This window comes from Tiliqua scincoides, chromosome 13 (genome assembly GCF_035046505.1).
Source record: "Tiliqua scincoides isolate rTilSci1 chromosome 13, rTilSci1.hap2, whole genome shotgun sequence".
Classification (NCBI taxonomy): domain Eukaryota; kingdom Metazoa; phylum Chordata; class Lepidosauria; order Squamata; family Scincidae; genus Tiliqua; species Tiliqua scincoides.
Window position 1 is genome coordinate 17,965,451 of NC_089833.1, and position 21,457 is coordinate 17,986,907.

Consider the following 21,457-nt stretch of genomic DNA (forward strand, 5'->3'; position numbering starts at 1 on the left):
GTGGAGATCAAAAATTTAGATTCTCAGGATATCGCCACATAGAATAGTACAACTTTGGATATAGGATCCTTTAAGCAGTAAATCTTTATTTGAATATATCCTAAGCATAAACTAGCTCTATAGGTTTTTACATAAAGCATCACACACATACTGGATTGGACTTGAAGTTCAATTCATCATTGTTACAAAATGGTAGAAGAAAATCAATGTACAGACAAGGTTTTTAAAAAATGTAGGTTTTGACATGGGTGGTGTTGCCCCCTACCCCTTTCACCTCCAAACTAGTCTAAAAGGACAGGAACCCTCTTTTGGTTGAGGATGTTAATTTCTTTTGGGTTGCTCTAGCTATCTCTGGGAAGCCTTCAGGGATGGGCCTATGTATTCTTCCCCCCAGAAATTTAATCCTTTTTGTAGAAATAACTTATTACTAATGTAATTCAAAGCACGTGTACTTCAGTTTGGGAGGCCACGTGCCCAGACCACTCCATTATGCCTTTTTCTTCTTCTTTCCTCCTGTGGTGGTTTTGCTGCTGGGGGGTGGCTGTGGCGAAATGGGAGATTCCTCCTTTGGTGGAGATTGGAGCGGGACAGGCCCCTCCTCCAGCTCCCGATTCAAACTCTCCTCCAGCTCCAGCGCTGCTTTTTCAGCTGCGGCTTCTTCCTGCTTTCTCACCTCTTCTGCCTCCCTCATTGCTTGCAGCCTGTGGTCAGAGAAGGGGTGGGAAGACAGAGATTCTTCTTACCGCTCTTAGAATCAGTTTGTCTAAACAGTCCAAGTGCATATTCACTTAGAAGCTACCATCATTAAAAAGGGACATTGTGCTTCACAGTATGAAGCGCAGAACTGCAATATCACTGACAGCCCAATACTAACCTGCACTGGAACAGAGGCCAGCTGGCCTGCCCCCTATCCAGCACAGGGTTGGGGTCAAATGCGGCTCAGCCCAGGGCAAGGGGAGTGCAGTTCCCTACCCTGGGTAACACTGCAGCAGCCCTGTTGGTGCTACTTGGATCTGCACCGCCACCTAAAGAGGTGACAGTTCTGAGCTAGATGGATCAAGACTTGACTCTGTATCAGGCAGCTTTCTATGCGACTGCTGGGTTACTACCATACACAGGGGGTTAAAAAAAATTAGCCACATAGACTCACTTTGCTTCTTCCTCCTCCTCTTGGATTCTCCTCAACACAACCAGCTCAGCTTCCCGGACCCTGTTGTCTAAAATGGTTTCCTTCACTACCTCCAAGTGTTTGTAGCTCTCAAAGAATTTGTTGACTAAAAAGATGTAGATCCGGCTCATCCACATACCAAATTTATCCTTCTGTTCATTTTTGGCGGCTTCAAGTTTATCTGTAAAAGGACACCTTATTCATTGCAATCCTACATACGATGTCACCGATTTCGATGGCTTTAGACTGCAAGTCCGCTGACCCAGTCAGCCGTGCCACAGTGGTGCTTTCAGTGGGATGGATTTAACTACGCGTCACTGTGAAGAAGTTATTTGATAGGGTAGACAAAAATAATTTTTTACAAAAATTTTACAAAAATTTTTTACAAAAATTGCAAAAAATAAGGAAACATGTTGGCTTTTCTGCCATTGGTTAGACAGCCTCTCTAGAAGACCTTAGGGAACAAGTCAATTTGTATTGCAATATTGAATAGTGTTATTTTTATCCAGCAACACTTAAAATAGTGTTGTTTTTATCCATCAGTGTTTTATCCCTTCCCAAAGTGGCAGTGACAGACACCTTCTCTGAAGTTTACTTGGAAGTCAGTTCCCAGTTCACAAAAGTGCCTTCCAATATCAGTTAGTTCCCCATTTGCAGGTTCTGCCTCTTAAAACCACTGCAAATCAGGGCTGAGAAATCAACAACAGAAGCACCATGCACAAGACACGGGAATTCAGCAGGCTAGCAACAGATTCTGGCCTGGCCTGGCCTGGCTTGGTACAAGGTGAGTGATCCAAGAGGGCGACCGTTCCAGGCTAAACTACTGGTATGGATGCAACCATTAACATTTATTTTTTCCTTTCAAGTTGTAACACATTTGATGTTCTACTGCCCTCTTGTGACAGTGGCCTTCTAGTGATTTACAAACAGAACTCAACAGCTCAGGATATCACTTCCAACCCACAAACCCCCACCGTTTATCTTTTATTACACTGATCTAGTGGGATTTGGGGAAGTAATAACTGGAGCTATATCATGTGTGTGTAAGAGTTCTTTATTCATTTAACACCTATAAGGAAACTGAACACAACAGGAGTAAGCCCCATTGACTACAATGGGACTTCTTAGTAGTTGTACATAGGGTTAGGCTCCAAGACTGCAATCCTATGCATACTTATTTGGGATTAAGTCCCACTGAATTCAATAGGAGTTACTTCTGAGTAGACATACCTAGGATTGCACTGCTAAGGTTGATAAACCAGGGACTATTCCTGCCTGTCAGCTGAGACAACCTGCTTGTGCTCGTACCTGCTAACTGTTTCATAGGGGTGGTGACGGCCGTTTCTGTTTCTGCTTCCAAGCTTGACAGCGTCTGAGTTAATGTCTCCTCCTTGTCATTCACCAGTGTCACGACAGGGGTGAAGGTGACATTCAGAGTTGCCCCTGAAGGGGTGGGTGGAAAAGCAGCACAGATGAACAGTAGCATTGCTATAGGGGGCCAAGGAGTGGTACATCTTGCAGGTGCCACAAAACACCAAGTGGCCCCTCCCTCTCGATCATCAGAGCCATTCTGGGCAGCAACAGCATTGCTGAAAAATATTTCTTTAGCCAGCGTGTGATTAACCTGTGGAACTCCTTGCCACAAGATTTGATGATGGCATCTGCCCTAGATATCTTTAAAAGGGGATTGGACAGATTGATGGAGGAAAAGCCCGTCACAGGTTACAAGCCGTGATGGGTACGTACAGTCTGAGTTTTGCTGGAGGTATGCTGGCAGAATAATCTCTGCACTATAGATTTGTACACTAGGCCAGTTTAGATTGTTTTAAATGCTTCTCAGCATTTAAAAACAAATTTCCAAGAATTTATAGTCCACTTGTCTACAGAAACAGTTTGCTGGAGGGCTCCAGTTGCTGTTGCTGGATGCCACCATAACTGGAGTAGCACCATTTTAATTTTCCTAGATATCTAGATTTCCTACCCAACATAGTGATGCCCCACAACCTCAAGGGGCCAGGCCTCTTGGAGAATTAAATTGGTGCCATGGTGGCACTAAAGCTGAGGGGCTCCCATTGTCCCCACTGCCCAGTAAACCTGCCAGGAGTGGCACTATGAGAAGCCACAAAACCTGCGCTGCCCCTGGTTACACCAACACGTTGTCAGAAAATGATCACATGAGAACGTTAATTTTGTTCTTGGCCCCAGGATGGGAGACACACCGAAGATGGCTGCCGGGCCCTACAAACTGAGATGGGCGTGGCTGCAGCGGCTGGAATAGTCGGTGCTCACCCTGAGTTGGGGACTCTTTGCCTTTACTGGAAGCTTTTGAACTCGATCGAGACGCTTTGTCCTCTTTCCCACCGCCCTTGCCTTTTCCCTTCTGTGAAAATGAAATGCATAGCTGTAGGAATCGGGGGCAGGCAAGGTCATGGGGTTGCTTTTACATTTTGCACTGCAACAAGGAGCAAGACAAGAGGATTTTTACAAACAGGGAATTCCATGTCACAAACAGGCTCGAAGACAACACTCTCACCAGCATGTCCGATTCACCAAAAGAGTTAACAGCGAATGGTTCAGGATGCTTTTGTAATGCATCTAAATATTTCAAGGAATATGTAGAAAAAAATACCATTAACCTCCTTGAGCACCTCTTGAGGAGAAAAATGGGATGTAAATATTGTATAGATATGCAAGTTCACCTAGGTAAGTAAGTGATAAGGGGAGAGAGAGAGACGGAAAAATGAAGAGACTTCCCATTTGGTAAAGTAAGTTTGCAACTGAGAAGACAGGCAGACTTCCCAGGGGAGACTCTCAGAGCCTGAGGGAGCAACCAGTAAGAAGGCCCTTTCGTCTCAAAGGGCGAGGAACCCACTCGGAGCATGCCAAGTACTTCTTTTGACATTTCAAATGTCCACTGGGTTTTCCTGAGGAAAGAGAATGTTGCCATGACAGCCAACCATCCACTGACCTTTGCCTTCTTCCCGTCAACAAAATGCACAATTTTGCTTGGGGAAGACTTGGCGCTGACGTGCTGGGTGGTGCTGGAATCGGTGGTTTCGTTGCTTGTTTCAGCAGCGCTGCTCGTACTCCTGGTAGGGACGGACTGCTGAGAAGAGGAAGAGTCAGGTTGGTTTTCAGGTAGCATGAGGGGGAAAATGAATCAAATATATTTAGACGGAAAGCATCTTGGAGCTCCCATGCCTTCCAACACACAATAATAATAATAATAATAATAATAATAATAATAATAATAATAATAATAATAATAATAATAATAGTAAAAACTTTATTTTTATCCCGCCCTTCTCCCAAAAAGGGACCCAGGGCGGCTAACATATAAAACAGATTAAAACATAATTTCACAAACAGATAAAAACATATTAAAAAACACATTAGCAGAACCCATAAAAACAGTAGTCAGAAAAAAGTCAGAATAAAAGAGCATAAAACAGCAGTTCTTAGAGGAATCGGGCCTGTAAAAAAGCAATTAAAAGATTCATAAAAGATGTTAAAAAGGCCATAACGTCAGAAGGCTTGGTTAAACAACAAGGTCTTCAGGCCTCGCTGAAAGGTCTCGAGGGAGGGAGCCATTCTCAAGTCAAGGGGAAGGGAGTTCCACAACATTGGTGCCACTACTGAGAAGGCCCTATTTCTTGCCGCCGCCCCACGTACCTCCTTAGGCGGCGGCACTTGTAAAAAGGCCTTCTCTGATGACCTGAGAGGACGAGCCAGATTGTATGGGAGTAGGCGATCTCTAAGATAACCTGGCCCAGAGCAGTATAGGGCTTTAAAGGTCAAAACCAGCACCTTGAATTGGGCCCGGAAACGAATGGGCAGCCAATGTAGCCCCCGGAGAAGCGGGCTGACAGAGTCAAACCGCCTGGCTCCGGTGACCACACGGGCCGCCGCACATTGGAAGTCCAAACACATTGGAAGTCCATACAAACACAAACACATTGGAAGTCCAGACAGAAACCATCAGCAAGGCAAATGGATGTGGTCACCTTACCCATTGGACTGGGAGTGGTGTCCACCTCCCTCTGCACACCTCATCCATTCTAGAGGCTAGATGTTATAAAGCCCACCACTTGCCTCCCCTCCACACTGCCTCTTCTCCAATCCTCCTCTTCCTTCATGAATGCAAAGAGCAGGAGGAGGAGGAACTTCGGAGGTGGCTGGTAAACCAATGGGTAGAATGAGACGGCATTTGTTGCATAATCTCAGAATCCAGAAGGCCTTGGGTGATTCCCTTGAGGAGGGGATGGTTCCAATGCTCCTCGCTTGCATTTGCCCTTAAAACGTCTCACCTTATACTCTTGGGACAGACCCACGTTTTAAAAGATAGGCCTGCCACCCTAAACAGCTCCCTTGGCGAGGACCTTTGTGAAGGCAGAATCCAATTTCTCACTTACAGCAACAGCGAGGAACAAATTTTACACAACTCTGTTCCTCTAACACGACTCATGACAGGGACGTAACTGACCTGACCAGAGGACAAGTCTGGATGTCGAGATGTCAGCCTGGTCCCGTCTTGATAGTCATCGGTCCTGTAGGAACTTTCTGACGGACACGTCCGTTCCACTTGCTGCTTTAGCATATCATCGGTGACATACAGCAGGGCACAATCCAGGAGAGCATCAAAAAATTCGAGGAAAACAAGCTGGAGGGAAAAAGAAAGTTTTAAGAGAGAAAATGTTCATCTCAGAAGCTCAATATGGGATACTACCTTAAAAACCTTTTGGCATAATAGGGGCGTTCTCCTGAAACCCTTTGCTCCCTTCTCCACGACTTCTGAGCAAAAAAGTTTTGCAAAGAACTTTCAAGTTCTGCTCCAATGACAGTCGCAAGCAACAATTAATACCCATTAACAGAGGAATGCAGAGGAATTCTTCATCTGCATGCCTGGAACCATTTCTGTGCAAGTTGTCTAACTGAAGTCCCAACTCATTTCTGAGCCACGCTCACTATTTCGCTAAGGTGCAAGTTCACACCCCCTCCCCTTTTTCCTGCATTTTTCCTAAAGACGTACCTCATACTCCAAGATGGTGTCGTCTCCATTCCGAACGCAAGGGCTGTCTTTCGCCAGTATATCCACAATTTTGGTAGCAGTTAATTGTTTGCTGATCAGTCTTAAATCCTAGAGATTCAAAACAAACGGTTCCCATCTATCTATAACTGGAGATGTTTTTTTAAAAGTGCGTGTAAGTGGTTAGTTTAAATTTATTTATTTATATGTCACTTTTATTCTTCACAAGCAGAATTGTCTGTCCCAGATTCCCCAAATAGGCACCAGCTGGAGTGCATGTGTAGCATCTATCCCTCCTTGCAGAAAAAGTGTAATGCAAGTTTTCAGCCAGGGCAAATACCCACAAATGAGCATGTGGCCAACCTGGTTGGCTGGCAACCTTCAGTCCCGAAAGACTATGGAATAAGCCTACAGCACCCGGTATTCCCAGGCGGTCTCCCATCCAAGTACTAACCAGGCCTGACCCTGCTTATCTTCCGAGATCATGGTATAAGCCTACAGCACCCGGTATTCCCAGGCAGTCTCCCATCCAAGTACTAACCAGGCCTGACCCTGCTTAGCTTCCGAGATCAGACGAGATCAGGCATGCGCAGGGTAACAGTTGCCCTCAGCTCATGGAAATTCATACCTTCAGAATCCAAAGGAAGTGTCTCATTTTCATGGTAGGTTCATAAGGAGCCACAGCATTCGGTCGACAAAATACCTTGTATATTTCCCAGCACTTGTCGATGTAATTGATTGCATAGACAGTTTGATGGCGATCAGAAAACAAGATGCCTGTAGAGATGAGTAGGAAAATCCGAGGCTAAGAGTTGGATCTTTGTGTAAGAAATCTGGGGAAGCACAGGAGGTTTTTGAGACGGTACTTCTCCACTATAATGGCCACCAGTAGAAACATGGGACCATGGCAACCCGTTGGGGAGAATGGCTGACCAGTGCTTCTAGCAGGTTGCCATGTATCCATAGCCACTGCTGTCTGCCACCCTTTCAAAAAGGGAGGGGCGGAGGGAAAGACAAGTGGTAATCTACACACCCAACCTCCACTTTTCTCCCCCTTCCTATTCTTCCTGCCATTTTAAAGGGCGGCAGTGAGCCAAGAGGAGAAGGAAGTGGAGGTGTTGGTGGTGATAAGTGGGATGGGAGCAATCCAGGGACCTTAAGGGAGACTGGGTGCACCTTGGGATTGGCAGGGGTGATCGGGGGATACCGGGGACCAGGGCATGGAAATGTGCACGGCGTGCATTGCAAGCCGTAACAAGGGAGGGCAGTACTAGACTGTGGTCTTAGAGGGCTTGGGCCAGGCCTACTGGAACACAACAGTTGGCAGCAATGCCCCTTGGTTGCTCCAGAACAAGCGACTGACCAGCAGGGTGGCAACTCCAGAGAATGGAGCCAGTGTGGCTGCAACCTACCTTTTGTATGACAGGCATTGGGGAGGATTTTCTCAGTCATCAGTTTGGAGAAGCACTTGAATAGGCGGGGACTTCGATCGCTGGAGGGAAGATAGCATCACAGTGTCAGAGAAACTCACATACTGGTCCGGGGGGGGGGGGGATATTGTCTGCATTGACCTAACAAGCTGGCACATTGCCCGTCATTATGAGCAACAGGGTGTGATGTTGAGCACACACCTGCCTGACCAGGTGAAGACCAGCCATCCTGCCCCAGGCTTGCTGCTTGCAATGCCACCTCTAGTCTCTAAAGTGGGGTGGATCATCGTTTCCAGGCCAAGTTTTTTTTCCAGGCTCAGGGCCTGCTGGTTGCTCTTTCTCTTGCTAAGGAAGCTGATGCCAAAGGGAAGAATTGCCTAAAGCCAACATCCAGTTGTTTATGATACGCGTTTTGCCGATAGGAGCCTGAAGCCAAAGGCACAGCAGCTTGTGCCAGGCTGTCCAATAAGTTTGCTTCCAAGATGAGACTCAAACTGAGGACTTCCCAGCCCGCAGCTAACATCCTTAGCTATGCAGCAGTACATCAGCTTGTTGGCTGGACACGCCCTGCTCACCCAAACTCCTTGTGGTAGATGTGGAATGACAAATAAATAAGGTAAGTCAGAAACATCCGGAGGAGCAATGTCTCGTAGGGAGAATGAATCTCTTCGAGTAATGACTTGTCTGCAGTGAAAAAGAGGAGGCAAACGGAACAAACAAGGAATATGGCATGGTTAGAAGAGATGCAATCATCCCTACCATTTCATCTGTCGGTTAACCCTGGCAAATCGCATCACTTGCCAGATGGTTCAGACTTTTCAAAGGAAGGTGCCAGGATTGAGTCCAGGTTTGTCTTGGGCACACTCCCTGTACGGTGAGACGCTTCAGGTACCTAATCAGATTCAGGCTTCCTTTTGAGAGTGCTGGAGGCTTCTGGTGCCTTTGCAGCTTTGGCTTTATTTACAAATATACAATCGCACACTGGAGGGAGGGAGGCAGCAAAGCACTCTTTACAAGTAACAACAGGTTGTAATTAATCTGCGGAACTCCTTGCCAGAGGATGTGGTGATGGCATCTGGCCTAGATACCATTAAAAAGGGGATGGGACAAATTGATGGCGGGAAAACTCCATCACAGGTTACAAGTCATGATGGCTATAAGCAAGCGCTGGTTTTTAGAGGTAGCCTATCCCTGAATACTCTTTTAAGAGGAGCACTTTCACACGCACACACACACTGTGGAAAGACCAAGCTGAATGTTGTAACCCTCTTCAAACATGTTGCAGACGTGACATGTTGGGGATATTTCATGTGCCGTTTCTGCCATTTATCATGCGGTAATTTTGTCAAGTTGTGAGCAACGCCAGCCCTGGAAGAATCATCCCCAAACCTTGCCCTAACTAAAGCTGCCCTAGAGACTCCAGACCGATCCCAGCTAGGGCTTTCCCGGCTGCCGGTCAGGGATGCCAACCGTTCAGGATCCGATCCATGTCGGCGAGGGTCAGGTTGCAATAGTGGAACTGACAGTCCTTCAAGAATCGCCAGAACTGGAGCTTTGTCATCAGGAAGGTGTTGTCCAGGGAGCGGTCATATCCCAGGCTGCTGTAAAAGGTGTAGATTCTCCTGAGTTCTGAGATGTGTCTAAGGACTGCAAACTCTGTCTGGAGAAGAACATTGAATGAGATTTACGTTTTCCACCAGCAGCTGAGCAGAGGAACTGTGGGGCTTGAAACACACTTAGCAGGGGGGTTTAATGAAATGCCAGGCCCCGGGCGCACTCACAAGCACAGAAGAGAACGGCGCTGTGCAACATTGGCTCCTGTGATTGGCCACAGCAAGAAACCTCTGGACTAGCCGCACCTGGTATAAATACCAGGATCCCAGCTTTCTGTTCTTGCCTGTCCAGTAGAGCAGTGTCCATTGCCTGTTGCATTTCAGAGCCTACTTCAACTTCTGGGTCTAAAGTCAGAGCTAAAACAAGCCTCCTGTTCCGGTTTTAGTAACAGACAGCAGGGATCACAGATCTCAATTCAAATATACTCCCTCACTGCACTGATCAGTAAGCCTCTGCCAGCGCACCTGGTCCAGTGCCAGACTGCACATGTCCCTCAAGCCCAGGGCTGGCCCCCCCACAGGGCCAAGTGAGGTGTTGCCTCAGGTGATGGTTTAGATGAGGGTTCCCATCTCTGTCTGCCCACCTGGCAGGCAGGAACACTGAAATCAGCCATGCACAAGACATTTACCTGTTTGATTTCTTCTTCTCTGTCCTTTTCTGGAAATATAGCCAGCAAGGTTGAGATATCTATTTCAATGCTCGATCCCAACACAGATGGACTTGGGCCGTCGACTACTTTGATGCTCTCTACGCAATGGAAAAAAGGAAGCAAACCAAATCATTCTTTGGTAGCAAAAACAAGAACGGAAAATGGGTGGAAGGGATCATAAAGGCCAAAGTGGAAGCCCATGTGGCTTAATAGGCAGGTCTGGTCCACTTAGGAGGCCAACTGAAGCGGTTGCCTCAGGTAGTAGGCCGAGGGGATCCACCCACCTGCATCCAACGCTTCTCCCTCCCACTCTCTGTGTTCATAAAGGAAGAGGGGGCAGAGCAGAAGTGTGGAGGAGAGAATGGTGAGCACTCTAGTCCACCACTCTCCTCTCCTCCACTCTATTCCCTACTTCCTTTGGGTGGGTGAAGGTAGAGATGGATTGATGTTGGAAACCTTCAGTCTCAAAAGACTCTGGTATCGCGCTCTGAATGGTGGTTCTGGAACAGCGTCTAGTGTGGCTGAAAAGGCCAATTCGGGAGTGACAATCCCTTCCACACCGGGAGCAAGTGCAGTCTGTCCCTGGTCTGTCTCCCTGGCTGTGGGCCTTCCTTCTTTGCCTCTTTGCCTCAGACTGTTGGCCAAGTGTCTCTTCAAACTGGGAAAGGCCATGCTGCACAGCCTGCCTCCAAGCGGGCCGCTCAGAGGCCAGGGTTTCCCACTTGTTGAGGTCCACTCCTAAGGCCTCATCTACATCCTCTACATCTACATCACTCTACATCCTAAGGTAGAGATGGATTAAAGGGGCAGTATTTGGCAAGGGAAAATGCTGTGTAAAGTGGAAATTTGCACATGGTACACAGTGGTGTCACTAGTCTTTGTGTCACCTAGTGTGGGAGGTCAGCACATCACCCCCATGATGGTCCGCCTCTCATGCAGTGGGTGGGGCAACACCCTGTGCGGTGGGTGCGGTCATGCACCATTGCCTTGCCCCCACTGGTTTGCGGCTATAACTTTTGATAGAATAGAGGTATTTCAAAGCAGTTTGTTTCATTGCATTTTGCATTAAATCACACATCGAATGATATATAACATGATAGTATTATACCAATCACCCCACACCCCCTAGCAGCACCACCTGTTGCACCCTCTCAAACACTAGGAGGTCTTGGCTGGCTATAGTTATATCACCTTGTGAATGTTTGATAATATTCATGGCTATGTTAATAGACATACCTCTTGCCTACGGCCACCAGACAGAGGTACAAGTGAATTGCAAGTAAATATACATTGTTCTGACTCTGACTACTTGATTAATACAGTGGCATACCTGGGGGGAGGCGTCCAGGGGGTAAAGTCATCCTGGGCAGGTGGTCTGGAAGAGTGGCAGCACTCCCCAGCCATGCTGCCCCCCCACCAGTTGCACCCATTCACTCCCACCTGGAGGCCTTTGGAGGGCCTAATAATGGCACTTCCGTGTTCTTGCCAGGGTTCCCAGAAGTGCCGTTTTCAGCCCCCTGAAAGCCTCCAGATGGGAGGCAGTGGTTCAAGACCAGTGGGGGGGGGCAATTTGAGGTCACGGCCCTGGCAGCACTGGGGCCAGGATCACCAGTAGATTAACATACACCAAACCTCCTCCAAGTGCACTTCAACTCACCAGTGACCAAGGAACTCTTAGTGCAAATGCTGCTCAGGTTTTGCATAGTCATGGCGTCAATGTGAAATGTTGGAAATTCTGCTATGCGATCATAGACAAATTCTCCTTCATATACACGCCCGTTCTTGAACACAAGCTTCCCCTGAAGGAAAAGCACATCAGGGTCTTAAACTACAGTCTGTTTACAGGCAGCCTCCTATCTGTATTGTCCACCACAGGATTCTCTTTCTTGGTCATAGGAGAGAGTGACAAGCTGCTGGGAGAGAAGGACTGAGTGTCGGGAACCTGTTTAGATTCCCACCTGGGGTGGGGAATGACTCCCATTCTTTTTCGTTCATATGGTTATTTCATTGTAACATTGATTAACCCATTTTTCCCGGGCCCACTTGTGCGCACATTTGGTCCCTGTTGCGTATATGCAACGCTGGGCAAAAATGGCTTAATTATAATTGCACATGGCACTAAAGTCTGAGCCCGATATCTGTGGGGGTTCCATTCCAGAACCCCCTATGGATATGGAATCTGCAGGTACTGGGGTACAAATAGAAATGCCTTTAAAAAGAAAAAAGCACCAAAATCAGGGTTTATTCTGTTTTGGCCAAATAACACCATTTCTGGCACGATTTGGCCGCAAAACAGAAGGAATTTCAATTTTGGTGCTTTTTCCCCCTTTGTTAAGGACACATATTTGAACCCCAATATCCCCTGGCATCCACAGTGGTCAACTCTGTGGATGCCAGACCCACAGATACCAGGATCTGACTGTACTAGTACTGTACTGGGCTTGAACACAAGTACTGGGCAGGAGGTCTGGCTCAGTTGGTAGAGTTGCCGCCTTGTATGCCTGAAGATCTGAGGCTGCCAGTTCGAAACAACCGGAAGTATCCGAGAACTGACGACACGCTGATATACTGATGAGCTGACCCTCAGTGGCAGAGAGGAGTTGCCGTCAAGTGGAGCGTGGGAGGCGAAGGGCCAGAGAGCGGCCAGACCGGGAAGGAATCCAGCTGGAATGAGGAGTTCTATGAAAGACTAGAACTATTCAATGGTAAAAATCCCTACAGGGGTTTAGAACAGCCTGCCTATGTAAACCGCCTTGGATTAAAGTCTGAGAGGAGAAATCTGATGACCAAAGAAAGGCGGTATATAAATACCTGTATAAATAAAATAAAAATACTGTACTATTAATATCGTTTTTCACCAAAGAAATATCATTTGCCATAATGTATGAATGTGTTTGCTTATATAGCGATGTGTGCAAAAATGCTGTGTACCTGGTGGACAGACCCTTGCCCCAAGGGGCTTATAATCTATACAGAGAGGTCAAGGCCCGCCCACGCTTACCATGCCGTGTTTTTTATTGAAAACCCACTCGCCGTCATACATGGCTCCACTAGCAAAGAAGAACTTCCCGTGTCCGTGGCGATCTCCTTGGACAAAGTCTCCCACATACTCGTTCCTCAAGGGATACTGTGACCCAGGTATGCGCTTCAAGTACCAAGTGTGGGTACCATACCCGTGCTGGAAGGAAAATGGTGACGGTCATCGAAGACATGCTCGGTGCATTACAATTAAGTGATCATCATCAAGGTGTATTGATTTGCGTTTTAATTTTACCTTTGCTTTAAGGCAGCCTTTGGATGAAATAACTACCAACCAGCAACTTTCTACTAACCCTGCTTTAAATCTGAGGATATTTTATGACCTGCCAGGAAAGGAGCATTCCTGGTTTCAGTTATTCTCTTAAGAGGTTAGTCTCTTAAGTAACTCTTAACGAGCTGGATATTTCCTTCACTTTTGACCCACTCGTCTCCCACAGCCTTTTCTGTAACTTTGCTTTTTGTGCTTTGAGCTGGAGGTTGGAAGTGACCAGCCACTGATGGACATTCAAGGAGGACACGTCTATCAGTGACTACTACTCACAAATTAAAATATTATATCCTCGCTTTCCCCTTTTGTGGTCTCAGCAAGGCAGCTTGCTGAATTATTTAACACAAAGAAATGCAATACAGGTAACAAAAAACATTAGCAAAAATAATCAGAGGGAGTGTGCTGATCAGTGGGGTGGGGGAACTCTGGTGCTGGTCTTGGTGCCTCCCCTCTTTTCCCCTGATCTGCCCCTAAACTGGGGCCAAAGTTGGGTGAGTCTCATTGCCACCAACAGGACAAAGCCGGAAAAAGAACATCCTCAGAAGCCTTCCTCCCTGTTGCCTTGAGAATTCCCCCCAAACCTCACTCAGCACTTTGCCAAAATTCTGTGAGACTAAAAAAAGGTTGAAAATTGCTGCATTCGCTGGCATTTCACAGAGGTTTTCCAGGGTGTTTCATAAAGGTTTGAAACATGTGAGCCACCAGGAATGGTTGGAGTCACAGCATGTAAATATTTAAACAAATTGAGTTCATCTCACATTCCGCCTTCTCTGAAAGTGACACACAACACGCAATTCAACTCTACCTGTATGCCTTCCACCCATTGCCCAGTATATTCCTGATTAGATATCAGCCACCTCATCCGTCCTTCTCCGTGGCGCATGTCCCGTTCCCACTGGCCTTCATAAATGTTTCCAGATTTATAACTAGTAAGGAGACAAAGAAGAAAACTAATTCTGCAGGCAGTCCTGTGTGTACGATCACCACCAAGGTAGATGATTTTGAAAAAGCCCAACAGGTCATCTATTAACCTATGGATATGGTGCGGCCAAGAGTTTAGATAGCCTTAAAAGGGGAATACACAAATGCACAGAAGGCATATCTATCAAGGGCTATTAGCCACAGTGAATAACAACAACAACAACAACAACAACAACAACAACAGATATTTATATACCGCCTTTCTTGGTCTTTATTCAAGACTTTATTCACGGCGGTTTACATAGGCAGGCTTTATTTAAATCCCTTATTAAATAGGGATTTTGACAATTGAAAGAAGGTTCTTTCTTTCAAGAACCACTACATTCAGGTGTCTCATTCCGATCTGGCTTCACAGTCTGGCCTCCATCCTCCCACGCTCAGAGCAGATGGAATAGCTCGGCTTCAGCTTGTCAGCTGCTTCAAGGTCGCACGGTGCCGGTGGCCTCGAACTGGCGACCTTGTGGATGTTAATCTTCAGGCAAATGGAGGCTCTACCCTCTAGACCAGACCTCCTGCACTGTATAGGCGCTAGATAGGTGCTAGATGGGTGCTATATAGGTGTTAGATGGGCACTAGATAGGTGCTATGTAAGCGCTATGTAGGCGCTATATAAGTGTTAGATAATAAATAATACAGGTATTTATATACCGCCTTTCTTGGTCTTTATTCAAGGCGGTTTACATAGGCAGGCTTTATTTAAATCCCTTATTAAATAGGGATTTTGACAATTGAAAGAAGGTTCTTTCTTTCAAGAACCACTACATTCAGGTGTCTCATTCCGATCTGGCTTCACAGTCTGGCCTCCATCCTCCCACGCTCAGAGCAGATGGAATAGCTGGGCTTCAGCTTGTCAGCTGCTCCAAGGTCGCACGGTGCCGGTGGCCTCGAACTGGCGACCTTGTGGATGTTATCTTCAGGCAGACGGAGGCTCTGTCCTCTAGACCAGACCTCCTGCCCCCAGACCTCCTGCCCCTACAGTGGCTATATATATCTCACTTTTTAAGATTTCAAAACCTCACAAGGCAGCTTACAGGGTTTAAAGTTCAATAAAAGCAAGTACAACAAAACATATAATGACAAAACAATAATTAAGACTGCAGTTAATGTTGATGTCAATTAAAAGCCTTGAGAAATTAAAAAAAAAAGTCTTTAGAAGCTGAGAATGAAGGAGATTTGACATATCCAGGCAGGAAATTCCAGAATTTGGGTGCCACTGCAGAAAAGGACCCATCGGTGATCTGTGCCAATGGATGTGTGCTAACCACAGGCCACAGAATTAGGTAGACTTAGAGGTTCGTATGGAACCTCCAGCTTCAAGTGTGAAAACATCACTGAATATCAGTTGCTGGGAAGCAGGGCTGGCCCAAGATTTCCTGGTGCTTGAAGCAGCATGCCAAATGCTTTCCCCTTGACCTGGCAGATGTGCCAGTCTCTGCTCCACCCACTCTCTTGAATGGAACATAAAGAGGGGGGTCATGGAGATGCTGTAGCCTCCAACTCCTCTCCTCCATGGATCTGCTGTATCAGATTGTTCCTTTTCCAACCCTGGGGAGGGGGGGAGAGGAGCAGCAGCAGATGTACAGGTGAGTGGCAAGATGGAGGTGGACATCCTGTGCTGATCTGTGACCTAAAGCCACCATCTCAGTAGCCTTGTGCAAGGGCCGACTCTGCCAGGAAGTCACAACAAGGAAAAGGACAGCCTTCCAAACTGCTCACAAAGTGGGGTTCCAAAACTTACCATCTTATCCCCCAACCGCTCTTTATGTTGTATACAAAGTCACCTTCGTACCAGGAAGAACCCTCCTTGTTGTAATAAATGGTGCCCTGAAAATCCAAAATCACAAGAACACTTTGATGCATCAGGTCACCGGCATCTCGCAGAGTCCTTGCGCTGCCTGCTCAGCATATGGTTGCTGGTTTTAACAGCCAAGGCAGGTACAAAACAGCAGAGACTGAATCTCAGTTGGTCTATAAGGCGCAGCAACTTTCAAAGCCTGCTGACTTTCAAAGTCTTAGCCACTACAGAAAGGCGAGCAGTGATGGACCCCACTGAGCCTGGATTGGGGGGTGCTCCAAACTGAGTGTCCCAATGGAAAACGTCCCGTCCTTCCTGCCCACCTGCTGTGACTCTGGCAGGGGAATATTACCTTGCCGTGTCTCTTGCCTTCAAACCAATGGCCAACGTATGAAACAGGATATGTGCCGCATTTGAACATGCCAAAACCATGCCGAATTCCATTCTTCACCTCGCCTTCGTAAACACTGTTGTCGGGCCACGTGTAACGGCCCTGATTCATTGGCACATTCTTCACAAAGTTCCCCTGAAGAGGCAGACAGACAGAACAAGGGTGGGACCAAAGGAACGGGAAGGAGCCTTTTTTTTTTTTTGATGGGAGGACACCTGGAAGGTAACTTGTGAAAGTAAATTTCACTATTGGAAGGAAGGTTGGTTATTGTGGTGTATTATTTGGGTTTCATTGTGATTTTTACTACTAGAGGGTCTTGATAGGCCACCTTGCGCACCTCCCTTCTGGATAAACAAATAATGTTTCTAAGTAAATACATCTCCTTTAACAAAGTGCTAATGTGATTTATTTCTTTTAATAACCAATTTAATTATAAAATCGGATTATTACAGCCTGCCGCAATCACATTTCTAACAAACCAACCTTTTTTTTTATTTATTCATCAGTTTCTCGCACATAACAGAAAGATAAACAAAGTCATGAAATACTCAATAAACTCCCTCCCCAGCAAAATGACATTAATTTTTCAGTTCAGTTTTAAAAAATTACAGAGGAAGCAAATTCAGTTTCATTCAGTTTATATATAGTGGCTCACACACACACAGGCTACAAACTTGAAACAACTTATATGCCCAAAGCCTTTGGCATGTGCACTTGTGAGCAAGAAGTTCCCTGCTTTTTTGGCCTTCAGTTTAATCTGCTGCAATGATGCGTCATTTAACGTTGCACTGTACCTCGTATTTCATTCCATCAGCCCATATATAAGTTCCTTGGCCGTGCATGAGACCTTCTGAAAAAATGCCCTTCAAAATGAAATACAACATTATTAGCTCATCCACCTTGAAAACGTTTAAATTCTTGCAAACCTTGAAAGCAAAAGAATCGTTTTAAGTCACAACTGGTATCACAAAATGCAGCCTTGGGTGTTACTCACATATGTTGTTTGCAGGACAAAATCACTGGATATAATGCACACAGTGCCAACACTGAACATACTCACCATATAAACATTGCCTCCTTGAAAATGTGCTGTTCCTTCCCCTTCATATAAGCCGTGGACTTTTTCTCCTTCATAGCTACAGAGAAAACAGACAGGATGAAAACGGTCTAGTGATGGGGAAAAAATCAGTATAAATCAGTAAGCATCTTTTGGAGCAAGGATAATGACCATTATTAATATGTAGGGGTGGGTGAAAACACTTTTATTCTTTCGCAGATTTCAGTGTTTCCCAAAGTTAGAAGTGCAGAAATCAGCGTTATGTGTTTTATTGAAAACTTGTATAATATTTATAAATTATCATCTAAAAATTTGCTAGGTAGGTGATATAGGTGGTTTAGTGTTAATCATTATCCAGGCACCCCCCATTAAATAATAAATAAAAACTAAATAACCCCCCTTTTTCTGGCAGACTTCAAGGTTTGCTATTTTTACAAAAATGAGAAGTGCGGAAAGTAGAATTATGTATTTTTACTTCGTTATCACCATCAATATGTCAAATTGTGCAGCAGCTTTTCTCACTCAGGCAATGCAACCAGCCAGTTTTTCACTTCTGTGCACAAGAACACTCTCTGCCTTTGCTCTCCAGTCCACCCCAGACTCGTAAGCATTGCCTTCCAAAATCTGACTCTTAAAGTTTAAAAGAAAGAGAAGGCACATTTCGCTCAGCACTCTTCTTAGGAACCACTGACTAACCTTAGATCAATGGTTCCCAAACTATGGGTCGAGAACCACTGGTGGGTCACATCCTGACTTTTGGTGGGTCGCCAATGGGTGATGGAAAGATCAGATCACTAATTGCCTCAAGCCCTGAGGCTATTCAAAAATCAGATACTGTAGCTGCTAACTACGCTGCAAACAGCGGAGCTCCTGCAGTTTGCAAGAGAGCTGTTAATAGCCCTGCAAGGAGCTGAGCTCCTACAGTTAGCAAGAATATATAAATATAGGGAGATAAATGTCTGAGGGTCTTTTTCTGGTTATTATTACTTCTTATCAATCAATATTATTTCTTTGTAGATATTCTTTTTTAAAGGCTGGTAAACTTGTGTGTGTCCCAAGAGTGTCATTTTAAAAAGTATGTCCTGGTGCCAAAACTTTTAGGAACCACTGCCCTAGGTGATTTCATAGGCAGGAATCCATCTTTTTTTCTCTTTGTAGTAACTCCATAAGCTGCCCAAACCTATCTAAATCTTAAGAAACAAAACCCACAACAAATCATGATCGTGCTGCAGCTTAATTGCTTGAAAAGGAAGCCAACAGCTCCTCACTAATCAGAGGTTCTTCTTCGACTTTTAACTCACACATTTAACCCCGGTTAACCCCTCGTATGTCAGCCACTGTGACTGAATGACCACTGAAATAAGATGAAGGCTTCCTGTTCCAGATTAACAGATTGTGTGAACAATACTTTTGGTAGCAAGCATGCATCAGGCCTGACCCAAGAAGTCTGGGTTTTCCTTTCTGAGCTTACCTTTCTACAATCAGTTGGGTGAGAATAGGCTCCTCGTACTCCACGGGTTCTGGGGCTGGGGCCTCCTCATGCTCCCGTTGTTCTTCCTGGGAAGCGACCGCAGTTGCCTGCTGTTCATCAAGGTGTGCAGCTGTCTGATCGTACGATACTGAAGAAGTAAGCTCAGGTGGGGCCTCATGCACAGGTGGAGGCGCGACCTTCTCTTTTTTGCTCTCTTTCTTCCTTTCTTTTCCCATCTCTGGAGTTGTGCCAGAATTAGGATTTCCTGTAGCTCTAGATTAGCCCTGCAAAAGTGCTGTCATCTTTTAATCTAAACAACAGCAACAGCAGCATACAGTGTGGTGACAAATTGCCCGATACCTGATGCACTTCCTTCCTTCCAACAAAACAGAATATGAAGTTCTTCAACATTCAATGCACAGAACAGTGTAGAGAAAGTAATTGCGGCTGCAATCCTATACACGCTATCTGGGAGTAAGTCCCATTAAACACAGTGAGGCTCACTTCCAAGTAGAGACACCTAGGAGTGTGCTGTAGCCATGCAATCTTGTGTAAGTTCATTCTAAAGCAAGTCTCACTGTATTCAGTGGGGTTCACTCCCAGCTAATGTGTATAGGATTGTAGCCTGTGAGATGCTGTCAGAAATGAAAACCTTCCAGATTTTGTCAAAGCAGACAGAAACTTGTTTTCTTTCCGGCTTCGTAGCACCAATTTCTTTCTGTCTCAGGATGTGGCTTCTATTTTAAAGGGGCCAAATTTGGTATCTATTTTCTAAACAGCGGCTGCTGAGGGCAGTCAAGATTGGGACAACACCATGGAGAGAAAAAGGGATTTAACTCCTTTGCAGGGTTGGCTCATGCATGAAGACAGTTGAGGAAGTTGCCTCAGGTGGCAAATTGGTGGGGTGAGGCCACATCTGTCCACCCATCCACTCCACCTACCACTCCTTGGATTGGTAAAATGAGCATGAGGACATGGCAGTGCTGTGGGGTTGAAGAGAGTGCCGGACTAGAGCAGCTTCCTTTCCCAGTGCAGGAAGTGGGACAAAGCGTGAGGCGCATCAACAGGTAAGAGGAGGAAGCATTTGGCTTCCTGCCTCAAGCTTGGGCCAGCCCTGCTTCCACCTCTTCAGAAGGCAGACGAAAATCAAGAGGGCTTTGAATTCCCTCCAGTCAGAATATTTTTCACATTTCCGTCCTGCCCTTCCTCCAAGGAACTCGGGGGAGGTACACTTGGCTCCTTTTGCCCTCACAACAACCCTGTGAGGTAGATGAGACTAAGAGAAAGCGATTGGCCAAAGGCCACCCAGGAGGCCTCATAGCTGAGTGGGGATTTGGATCTGGATCTCAGTCGAACCCCAGAACCATTGCACCTCCCTGCTTCAACATACATTTGTGCTGCAGCACCAATGACTTCATGACACTTCAAGACCCGCTCTGTGAAATAACTGCAACTTTAAAAGAAATATTTACTTTCTATTTAAGAAAAATTATCTCTGCAAGGGCTGCTCTGGAAGCAGATGCAACACGTTGCACAAAGTGGGAGGGAAAGAGGCAGCCGGGAAACCACAAATAGTGATGCACAATGAAACTCAAGCCTCTGGAAGACACGCGGTTCCCCCTTGCTGTGGCTGCCGGACGGTGCGCCCTGCCGCCTGGCCCGCTTGCTGCGCACCGTTTACTTACAGAGGGGAAAATGATGCCGCCAGTCCCACTCCGCCTCCTGCAGCCCTTCCCTGCGCAGCCCACAGGAGCAACAGCCACTGTCCAAGCCCAGCCACTGTGTCACTATAGCAACCATGTACACAAGGAAGAGAGATGCTCTCGTTAAAGGGACCATCACCTGCTATCCTGCCCCCAATGCCTTTCCGAAACACAGCACGATAAGATCAGCGGTTCTCAAGCTTCATAGCACCGGGACCCACTTTTTAGAATTATAATCAGTCTGGACCCATTGGATGTGATGTCATGAACCTGGAAGTGATGTCATGACTGGACATCATTACCATCCTCTGCAGAAGATCCACATGGGGTCAGGTCACCTTAATTCTTCAAGGTGCAGGAGGAACCACTTACCTGAGCAGCCCAGCAAGCAAGCAAGTTGGCAACCTTCAGTCTCGAGCAGCCCAACTCCCCCAAGAATGCTTGAAGTAACTTGGGGTGTGGACTATGCACTGGATCTTTCAGGATTATGATAGAAGTTAGTTGCAATCCGGTTTCAGGTGGGTCACGGCAGTGCTACCTGCCAGCACCTTGTTTTCAGGCTCAGGCCTGCAGTTTGGACAACAGCCAGGGCTCCGGTCCTAGATGAAGTCAAGCTTGCTGGAGATTTTGGCTTTGGCCAGCTGTCAGAGGGCTCCCCCCCCCATCTTCCAGCGCTCCCTAACCTCTCTGCCTTTCCCACCTCACTTCAGGCCCAATCCTATCCAACTTTCTAGCACCAATGCAGCCATGCCAATGGGGTATGCACTGCATCCTGCGGCGGAGGGGCAGTCACAGAGGCTGCCTCAAGGAAAGGAAACATTTGCTGCACCGGTGCTGGAAAGTTGGATAGGATTGAACCCTTCCC

At 46.4% G+C, this 21,457-nt stretch overlaps 1 protein-coding gene and 1 pseudogene across 1 annotated transcript; both read right to left on the minus strand.

Annotated features, from left to right (window-relative positions):
• Nucleotides 1-464: 464 nt before the first annotated feature.
• Nucleotides 465-19,125, minus strand: LOC136663916 (radial spoke head 10 homolog B-like). Its single transcript, XM_066640882.1, has 20 exons — nt 18,890-19,125; nt 17,422-17,497; nt 17,156-17,224; nt 16,323-16,496; nt 15,914-15,999; nt 14,000-14,120; nt 12,889-13,065; nt 11,545-11,686; nt 9,867-9,985; nt 9,095-9,284; nt 8,200-8,308; nt 7,607-7,686; nt 6,823-6,971; nt 6,198-6,305; nt 5,652-5,828; nt 4,137-4,271; nt 3,458-3,569; nt 2,477-2,611; nt 1,151-1,349; nt 465-701 (listed from the first exon to the last, which is right to left on the minus strand). The coding sequence occupies exons 1-20, from the start codon at nt 19,123-19,125 to the stop codon at nt 488-490; spliced, it is 2,808 nt and encodes a 935-aa protein (XP_066496979.1). The 3' UTR covers nt 465-487.
• On the minus strand, nt 6,687-6,806 carry LOC136633781 (5S ribosomal RNA; annotated as a pseudogene).
• Nucleotides 19,126-21,457: the final 2,332 nt, after the last annotated feature.

What these genes read in the sequence shown, in the direction of transcription:
- LOC136663916 (XM_066640882.1), bottom strand. Translation starts at nt 19,125, where the DNA reads ATGGGAAAAGAAAGGAAGAAAGAGAGCAAAAAAGAGAAGGTCGCGCCT. An exon ending in TAAGAGTTCCTTGGTCACTG is followed by an intron (nt 9,986 to 11,544) that starts GTGAGTTGAAGT and finishes TCCATTGCGTAG; the next exon opens with AGAGCATCAAAGTAGTCGAC. An exon ending in ATCTACCACAAGGAGTTTGG is followed by an intron (nt 7,687 to 8,199) that starts GTGAGCAGGGCG and finishes TCTTCCCTCCAG; the next exon opens with CGATCGAAGTCCCCGCCTAT.